Below are 10504 nucleotides of genomic sequence, written 5' to 3'. Positions count from 1 at the left end.
TTGCATTAATATTTCAAGTGTCTTCGTCCGTAACCAATAATTGAACATGTTTAGAAGAAAAAAATGTACGCATATTCTGCTTTTCATACAGAGAACTTAATTTTAATTTGTATTTAAAATTGAAGATAAATGTTAACTTCCCATTATGAACGGGGACCAGGGGTGCAATTATGAATCTTCTTTATTTCCTAGAGAGTTAATTAATTTGGGGATATTTATTTTTTCCATGCGACTAATTTTTGCTTCAAATATGGCCACAAAATATTAACGTCAAAAAATTTGAGCACCTGAAATCAAACATGATGATTCTCCTTTAGAACATTATTGCGACCTTAAGCATTACCCAAAACAATGAGGTTGAATTGACCAAACTGTATTAGTTTTAATTCCATTTTTAAAACAGTTTTTTTACACCATTTGACGTTTAATCATCTGTGTAGTCATTATATGAAGCAAAGCGTCCCATTAATAAAAAATCCTTCGAATTAATCACTCTCTAGGTGGTAGAGAAGATTCAGAATACCCCTATAGATGTACCGACACAAATAGAGTCACGTGTTATTGCTGTCCTTTTCAGAAATTGTATAATATATAGTGTTATGTACGTAATAATGATCCATTACACCACGGAGGCTTTATATACACGTTGTTTCAGGGCCAGACCGCGAAACTTCAGATGAATATTCCTTCTAAAAACTGATTCTTTAATGACTTTTATATTTGTTTTCGTAGTTTGAAAATGAAGTAAATCCTTTATTTCTCGGACTAGTATCCCTTTCTACAAACCCCTACCCAGCCGTTTCCCTTGTCCGCGTCCGGTACGTATCGTTTCGTCGATCAAATACGTTTTTTATTTTAAAAGATTTAGGAGAGGGGTAGAGGTTTGTGAAAGAAATGCTAGTCCTAGAAAGATTTACTGCATTTTCTAATTATTATTTTAAAAATTTGTTCTTCAATAAAAAAAAAAAGGTTTGAAAAAAAAAAATGGATTTTAAAAAATTAACCATGAGAAGTGTTCCTCTGAAACTTCGCGGTTTTGCCCTGTTACACCTTTTATAATGTTAAGCTTTAACAGATTGATGTCAGAGTGAGGTTTGAATTGAACGTCGATTACTCGTAATACGAGTAAATGTTATACCAAAATGTTCTCTCTTAATCTACTTTCTAATCTGTGCTAAGGTAACTTAAAGGTATTGGCACTATTTCGCATCAATTCTACTCATGTCAGAAGTGAAACGTCAATCAAATAGATGAACCTCTCATGAAGTTATATTTTTAAGGTCAAACGATATGAAAATGGTTGGTTGGATTATCAATAGAGATAATTTTTTATAACATTGTATAAATAACATGCTAACAGCATTTTTTAAATGAAGTACAATCAACACGTGTAATTTTTTGTTTGATCCTGGGCCATGAAATAACTCAAAACATGGGTTAAATAAATTTATAAATATATGTAAGTATTTTCTTGATTTTAATTGAATTATTTACCCAAATATTTAGACTTTCAGACCGTTTCTTAAAACTCGTAAATAACTTGTGCTGGAAAAATAGGAATCGAGGTGAGGGAAGTCGGCATTAAACCTCGGACCTTTGATTGCGAGACTTCATCACTACCGCTGGACCACAACCCGGTTTATAAGTATACAATTAGGTGACATGGTTTATTCTCAAAGCATTTTTTTACTTTTTTTTTCTGTTAAGAAAAACAACAGATGTTGTATATAAAAAAAAAAACATTTTTTTTACATATATTCGGTTTCACAAATATCACGAAAGAACATGTTACATATAAAATATTATGTGAGAAAATAATTTAATGCTATGTTAGAAGTTTGAGCACGAGGAAATAAAGTGAACGAGTGGAGGGGAGATATTTTAATAATATAATTGAATAATTCGAAATTAACGTACGATAATAACATAAACTCATTGAAAGGTATATAAATTAACTGAGCACTGATTTATTTCTTTATTTATATAAACGCCCAATGGGCATTTTAAAGGACATATTTATACGTAGAAAATTATTATAAAGGACAGTAGAAAGACACGATGTGGCAGCGGCCCGGGACCTCAATCACTACACAGCGAAGCGGACTTATTCCCCCTCGATTTTCTTATTTATTTATTTATATATACGCTCAATGAGCATTTTTAAGGACATGTTTGTACATAGAAAATTTTTATAAAGGAAGAAAGACACAATGGTATTTAGTAGACTTGGTGGGAGTGAAAGCGGGAGAGTGGTGTTTAAAATTTAATTTGATTCAGTGATCGTTAGAAAGAAGACAACTCGTTTTTAAAGAAATCAAGACTGGTATGTTTGTTGGCAGACCTAAGAATTCTGGGCATTGGGGAATGAAAACCATAGTTCTATGGTTATAGGTATAAATGAGTATCTATGTTCTAGTTGGGATATTTAATTTTATTGTTGTGATGTCAGCAGTTCAGGCGCATCAAAGAGTGAGTTGAAAATTTTAAATAGGACTCGAATGTCGGATTTATTTCGACTGTCTTGGAGAGAAGATATATTTAAGCTAGTTTCACTCACTCTCATTATACGTATATTGGTCTCTGGATAAGCCCAACCTCCAGCCTATCTTGCTTGAAAATCGATGTTGAACTGATGAAATATTTTTGATGTGAACATCATAATATGGAGACCAGATAACAGAGGAATGCTCTAGGTTCGGGCGAACTACGGAACAGAATAGAGTCATAAGGGTATTGATATTTTTGAAGTCAGTTGTACTTCTGTTAATAAATCCAAGAAGTTTTAAATGTTGATAAATGTTTCGCAAAAGTTTTCATTAAAACTGTCTAAATAAGGACAGAGTTAGTTAAAATTGTAGCAGATACGATAGATAAATGAGTTTTGAAAATACTCGTATTTATTTTTTTGCGATGGATTATAAAAAAATCGAACCTGTTGCGTTGATTAAACGAGATAGTTTATTGAAATACGCACTTAAAAAGTAAAACTATCGATAACATTGTTGAGAATTTATAGAAGTAATTTTCTTGATATTTGTTTACAGATAAAAAATGCTTAGACGTTAAGTTAGGAAAGTTAAACTTTAAAAGAAAGAAGATTCTTCGTATGAGTCAAAATAAATATATGAACTTATCTATTTTACACGAAATTGTGACGTATGGCAAAACAAAACTTTTTTTGACGGCCGTCAACACATCAGACACGGCAAAGACGGTCATCACTTTTTCCTTAGCTCTCGTGTTCTGCTGACGTCGCTCCCTGCTTCCCTATGGTCCCTTCGATCGTCGAATTTTGTCTACGAAAATGTTCATTCCCATAAAATAACAACGCGTATGTGTATTTGTAAAATGCGTGGGCTATAAACACAGTATTGTGCGAATTAATGGAATAAATGGAATAAAATGCATTTTTTAGTTAATATTTTGAATTACAGGTGACGTACAATCATAAAATATATTTTTATTTAATAAGAAACATTGTACATGTCCTTTTTTTACTTTCAAAACAGCCTGAACACGTTTTGGCACGGATTCAATTAAACTTCGGCAATATTATTTTACTCGGCCATCTCGAAACCACATCTAAATAACAGCTTTTATCATCTTTATCTTGGTGGTGCAGTCCAATTTTTGTATCTTAGATTTACAAATCACCACAAATGGTCAGGTGAATCTCCAGGCCAGTCTAAAAAGGGTTATCTTTTTTATCATTGAAATACTTAGGCATAAACTTCGATACGTGACAAGGAGCTGAGTCCTGTTGAAATACAGCCCCACCATTAGGACAACATTGTCTCAGTTCTGTACTCGAGTGCTGCTCCAATAGAGCTTTATAGTATAGGCTATTTATCATTTCTTCTATTGGTATCAAAGATTCAGTCCCCATATACGAAAAGCAACGCCAAAACATCCTCTTCACATGATATTTCACCGTTTGGTCAATATGAGCCACAGTAAGTTTTTCATCCTCACTTTTTCTAACAAACTGTGTGCGATATCCCTGCACAAAAAAGGGGTCTCATCTGAAAACCGCACCTTTCTTCAGTCTTCTACAGTCTATTTGGTATATTATTTAGCTCAAATGAGCCTTTGCTTCATCATACGTGCCGTCAGCCGTTTCTCTTTTCTGCTTAATAATCTTGCTGACTACTCCCTGACTCTCAAAACATTCATTTGCAATCTCCTTCCGAGTCATTGATATATGTTTACTTAAGGTTATTATTATCTTTTCCCTTTTCCTTGGCGTGATATCCATGATTATAACCAACTCAAAAACACTATTTATTATGCAAATAATTTATAAATGAGTCCTTTATTGAGGAAATGTAAAAAAATCAACAGATAGTACATCAACAAACACCAATATGAGCTTCCAAAGAATGAATGAACTGTAACTAATAATTTTTGGCGCTAAACAACTGTTAAAATCGACATATGAGTGACAAAGAACACTATTGTTCAATTAGTTCACACAATACTGTACCTACAAACGTATATAACAATAAAATAAGGTATTTTTATTTTTTCACTATGAATTTCTGATTTGTAAACTGGTAACGGCGTGAGGTAACCTCTAGGACTTATATAAAGTCAGATTTATGAATTTACTATCGTTTAAAGCCGTGAGAAATACTTATTATGATAAATAGTAATCATATCACCAAAGATCAAGGTTATTGAAAATTGGGAAACCACAGAGCCCACCTTTATTATTTTTTTTTATACAAAACTATAAAAGCAAATTCTTAAGGATAGTATATATAGGTAAAAAAATAAATCAAAGGTAAATAGTGAAAAAACAATTAAAACTTCATGTGCATGTTTAATCAATTTAAAAATAGCTAAAATTCCGAAATAGTAAAGTAAATAAACCAGAAAAACCTGAACCAAAAATAAAAGTTGTTGCTCCTATTATGATATTAATCGCAGGAAATCTCAAAATCTGAACTGAAAGGGTCAAATCCGAAAGGGAAACCGGAATTTGATTTGAGGTTATTACTGGCATTTTTACTCAAATACTCGGCTAAAGACATAGAAGCTAAAGAATTGTTAGCAACGACAACCGGAGAAATGGTAACTGAAACAAAATCTTCAACATTTTGGCTCTCGACTGAATTTGCTATACCAACATAGACAGGCACTGCAGCTATATGGCTATCGACTGACAGTGTTTCGACATGTTCAGATTCAACATGAGATGATTCGAGGCTGGAGCTGCTTGAGGAAATTGCAGCAAATGGCGCAACAGCTAATAATGGCTGAACATACACTGGTTTCAATACCTGCTCCGGTATGTTGACAGGCACCTCAGCTACATGCCTCTCGACTGCCACTGCCTCGACATGTTCAGATTCAACATGAGATGTTTCGTGGCTGGAGCTGCTTGAGGAAATCGCAACAAATGGTGCAACCTTTTGTAATTGCTGAACATTCACTGGTTCCAATACCTGCTCCGGTATGTTGACGGGCACCTTAGCTATATGGTTCTCGATTGACTCTGCCTCGACATGTTCAGATTCAACATGAGATGATTCGAGGCTTGAGCTGCTTGAGGAAATTGCAACAAATGGCGCTAATAATGGCTGAACATGGACTGGTTTTAATACCTGCTCCGGTACGTTGACAGGCACTTCAGTTACATGGTTCTCGACTGCCACTGCCTTGACATGTTCAGATTCAACATGAGATGATTTGAGGCTTGAGCTGCTTGAGGAAATTGCAACAAATGGCGCAACCGCTAATAATGGCTGAACATGCACTGGTTTCAATACCTGCTCCGGTATGTTGACAGGCACCTCAGCTACATGGCTCTCGGCTGCCACTGCCTCGACATGTTCAGATTCAACATGAGATGATTTTTGGCTTGAGCTGCTTGAGGAAATTGCAGCAAATGGTGCAACCTTTTGTAATTGCTGAACATTCACTGGTTCCAATACCTGCTCCGGTACGTTGACAGGCACCTTAGCTATATGGTTTTCGACTGCCACTGCCACAATATGTTCAGATTCAACATGAGATGATTCGTGGCTGGAGCTGCTTGAGGAAATTGCAGCAAATGGTGCAATTGCCAATAACGGCTGAACATGCACTGATTCCATCACCTGCTCCGGTATGTTGACAGGCACTTCAGTTACATGGCTCTCGACTGCCATTGCCTCGACATGTTCAGATTCAACATGAGATGATTCGAGGCTTGAGCTGCTTGAGGAAATTGCAACAAATGGCGCAACCGCTAATAATGGCTGAACATGCACTGGTTCTAATACCTGCTCCGGTATGTTGACAGGCACCTCAGCTACATGGCTCTCGGCTGCCACTGCCTCGACATGTTCAGATTCAACATGAGATGATTCGAGGCTTGAGCTGCTTGAGGAAATTGCAACAAATGGCGCAACCGCTAATAATGGCTGAACATGCACTGGTTCTAATACCTGCTCCGGTATGTTGATAGGTACCTCAGTTACATGGTTCTCGACTGCCACTGCCTCGACATGTTCAGATTCAACATGAGATGATTTTTGACTTGAGCTACTTGAGGAAATTTCAGTGACTGGTACAACCACTAGTAATGGCTGAACATGAACTGGTTCCAATACCTGCTCCGGTACGTTGACGGGTACCCCAGCCACATAATTCTCGACTGCCACTGCCACAACATGTTCAGATTCAACATGAGATGATTCGTGGCTGGAGCTGCTTGAGGAAATTGCAGCAAATGGTGCAATTGCCAATAACGGCTGAACATGCACTGATTCCATCACCTGCTCCGGTATGTTGACAGGCACTTCAGTTACATGGCTCTCGACTGCCACTGCCTTGACATGTTCAGATTCAACATGAGATGATTCGAGGCTTGAGCTGCTTGAGGAAATTTCAGTGACTGGTACAACCACTAGTAATGGCTGAACATGAACTGGTTCCAATACCTGCTCCGGTATGTTGACGGGCACCTCAGCTACATGGCTTTCGACTGCCACTGCCTCGATATGTTCAGATTCAACATGAGAAGATTCTTGGCTTGAACTGCTTGACGAAATTACAGCAAATGGTGCAACCTTTTGTAATTGCTGAACATGCACAGGTTCCAATGCCTGCTCCGGTATGTTGTCAGGCACCTCAGCTATATTGTTCTCGACTGCCACTGCCTCGACATGTTCAGATTCAACATGAGATGATTTTTGGCTTGAGCTGCTTGAGGAAATTTCAGTGACTGGTACACCCACTAGTAATGGTTGAACATGAACTGGTTCCAATACCTGCTCCGGTACGTTGACGGGTACCCCAGCCACATAATTCTCGACTGCCACTGCCACAACATGTTCAGATTCAACATGAGATGATTCGTGGCTGGAGCTGCTTGAGGAAATTGCAGCAAATGGTGCAATTGCCAATAACGGCTGAACATGCACTGATTCCATCACCTGCTCCGGTATGTTGACAGGCACTTCAGTTACATGGCTTTCGACTGCCACTGCCTCGATATGTTCAGATTCAACATGAGAAGATTCTTGGCTTGAACTGATTGACGAAATTACAGCAAATGGTGCAACCTTTTGTAATTTCTGAACATGCACAGGTTCCAATGCCTGCTCCGGTATGTTGTCAGGCACCTCAGCTATATTGTTCTCGACTGCCACTGCCTCGACATGTTCCAATTTAACATGAGATGATTCGAGGCTAGAGTTGCTTGAGGAAATTGCAGCAAATGGTGGAACCTTTTGTAATTGCTGAACATGCACTTGTTCCAATACCTGCTCCGGTGTGTTGGGCACATCGGTTGCATGGCTCTCGTCTGACGTTAAGTCCACGCGTTTCGATTCTACATGTGATGATTCATTTATGGGGCTGCTTGAGGAAATTTCTATGACTGGCGTAACGACAATTTCCCCCTTGGGTAGTAAGGGACTCATCGGCCAATTTGTTTGATCACTGGAAATACCGAGAAATTTTGGAAATCTAATTGTGCAATCTTTTGCAGATTTTTTTCCTAAATTTATTCGCCGCTTGCCAATGACAATGATATTATTTGATTGATCACCATCTGAAAAAAATACAATTCAATGTAAAAAAAACTATTTCTTTACCCTTATCTTGGCTGAACGAAAAAAAAATTACGCATTTGGCAGATAAAAAAGTTTCGAATCTCAAAGAAATTTTTTTTTTGTTGTTTTAATCGTTTATTGTACGATTAAGTAGTTAAGAATTGTGGCAGTTAATAATTAAAAATACGATAAAGCAATTTTCAATAAATGCTATTTTAACATTGTTTTAGCTCATGAGAAAATTTTCAATAATGTGTATCATATCACCAAAAAATGATGGAAGATTATTTTATTTTTTTATTATATAATTATGTATTATTATTTAATTTAATTTTTGCATTAATTTTAAATTATTTTAAATTTCTACTGAATGTGTTGTAGAATTTTTAGGTTTTTTTTTTGTTTCTAAATATTGAGTATAAAGTAATGTTTTTTTTTAATTAAACCAAGTATGTTTTTACTATAATTTTTTTAAAGGCAAATTTGTCGTATATATAGAAAATATAAAATATGTAATAAAATATTTATTTCTATACTTACCGTTCAATGTCAGAGGGAAGCAATTGACTCCCGTCAAAAGAAATAGGATTGTTAGTATTTCTAAACAATTCATGATTGTATTACTCTTTTGAGAAGTGAAATAATACTTATAAATAATTGGGTGCATATCCATCTTATATATGTTATGATATTTTTATCTAAAATGATTAAAGATTCCGGTTAATGACAATATTTGGCCAGAAGCTAGAATTCTAGTAATTAATTGACTAATTCAATTACATTCCCAGATAAGTGGCTGATTGGTGGGTTAAATGACTGCAGTGATAACATTTCGAGATGTGACCTCAACTCCAAGCGCGGATCTAGGTGGGGGGGCGCAGGATAGAATTTGTATTGAGAAGTGGAGAAAAAAAGGAGAATTTGTCCAGCATTGGCGTGCTTCTTTCTACACCGACGACGATGATGATGGACCTATCCCTTGAGGTTTTTCTGAATCCGCTACTGCTCAACTCAGAATCATAACTTATTTTACATTATTGTTTATCATTTCAAAGTTGTTCGATTTTTGATCCTAATTTTCATCAAAATAATTAAATAAATTATTTTAACAACTGTTATTTTATCACAATCGATAGATCGGTAGTTATAAAGTTAAAATAATGGTGTAAAAGTTCTTAATTAAAAGTTTACTCTAAAAATAAAACAATATTTTCATGGGTTTATTTGTATTCTTTTATAGTTTTCTTTCTGCTTTTGTACATAATCGTTAGATAGTAAATACGCCTTTAAACTAAATTTTGTTATCTGATTGTCGATAAATAAAAATAAAAAAACTCTTTATGTAATTTTTTTTTAACGTTTTTTTTCTGAGTTACATATAATACTCATTAACATGTAATAATTATACAGAAAAATAAAAACATAAGAAATTCCGATAGCTTACGCGTACGAGTGAATTTACGAGTAATTTTAAATAGAATATAAATATTATGTACTTAGAGAATAAATTATGACAAAAATATACAATTTGCGGTGTGATGGAGAAGTATATTAAGGACAAGGGGGTAATGGAATAAGAACATTATGCTACGGCAAGATTATTATTTAAAAGCTTCAGGTTCAGAGACAATGAAATATAGCATTGTAAAAACACCCTTTTAAATGAGAATTTAATATCAAAAATTTCGGAAAGCAAACCCAAGTACGAGATGGACAACTAACTCTTTTAGGCTTGTGTTTTCGCATAAATATTAAAGAACGATATTGCATGAACCTGCGTTAAGGTGGGCCGATAATTGTTTTTTTCCGAATTTTGAAATGAATGAGGTCTAAATGTTGCCTGTTGGATCACTTGAAATGGAAAAATGTCTAAAAAAAATATTTGACACTACTTTTGGCCCTCAACCAGAGCTTGAAATTGTCGAAAAAGTCAATGTTTTGCGCTAAACCAGCTATTATTTCGTATGTAAATAAGAAAATCGGTACAATAAAATTTTGTAATGTCCATTAAACCTTATTAAATAAGTATCAAAGGGCGTCAGTTGCACATTGTTTTGTAATAAATGAGTATTGTTTTAATGAGCCATTGTTTTCGTCAATCGCCAGGCGCTCAACGGAATCAGTTCCGTGGAGTGTAAACTTTTTGCATTTCGGTAGTTTTAAAACGTGTTCGAATTTGTAATGTGATTAAATTATATCTATTAACAAATAGCAATTTTATCAATATTAATAATTAACAAAATGTTCGGACAGTTATAAACTTCAAACCTCGGTTGAGGGCCAAAACTAGTATGGAATATTTTTTTAAATAATTTTTACGTTCAATGTGATCCAAAATGCAACTTTTTGGACCCTTTTCGCTTTGACGTCTAAAAAAAATAAAAAACTTCATAAATCATCAGCCCACTCTGCCTGCGTGTACTATCGTGTGATAATGTGTGAAAATCGTGCGTAAAAACGCA

General features: G+C 35.3%; 1 protein-coding gene across 1 annotated transcript; it reads right to left on the bottom strand.

The window, feature by feature from the left end:
• Positions 1 to 4805: 4805 nt before the first annotated feature.
• On the bottom strand, positions 4806 to 8734 carry LOC148283861 (uncharacterized). Its single transcript, XM_088243062.1, has 2 exons — positions 8583 to 8734; positions 4806 to 8041 (listed from the first exon to the last, which is right to left on the bottom strand). The coding sequence occupies exons 1-2, from the start codon at positions 8713 to 8715 to the stop codon at positions 4920 to 4922; spliced, it is 3255 nt and encodes a 1084-aa protein (XP_088099188.1). The 5' UTR covers positions 8716 to 8734; the 3' UTR covers positions 4806 to 4919.
• Positions 8735 to 10504: the final 1770 nt, after the last annotated feature.

The sequence above is a fragment of the Micrasema longulum genome, unplaced genomic scaffold, assembly GCF_059751315.1.
Source record: "Micrasema longulum isolate JH-2025_06_02 unplaced genomic scaffold, ASM5975131v1 h1tg000185l, whole genome shotgun sequence".
Taxonomy (NCBI): Eukaryota; Metazoa; Arthropoda; class Insecta; order Trichoptera; family Brachycentridae; genus Micrasema; species Micrasema longulum.
This window is presented reverse-complemented; position numbering and strand designations above follow the sequence as displayed.

Bases quoted from the DNA above. Each gene is read 5' to 3' on its own strand.
- LOC148283861 (XM_088243062.1), bottom strand. From the start codon at position 8,715: ATGGATATGCACCCAATTATTTATAAGTATTATTTCACTTCTCAAAAG. The intron at 8,042-8,582 runs GTAAGTATAGAA...TATTTTTTTCAG, and splicing joins CTTCCCTCTGACATTGAACG to ATGGTGATCAATCAAATAAT.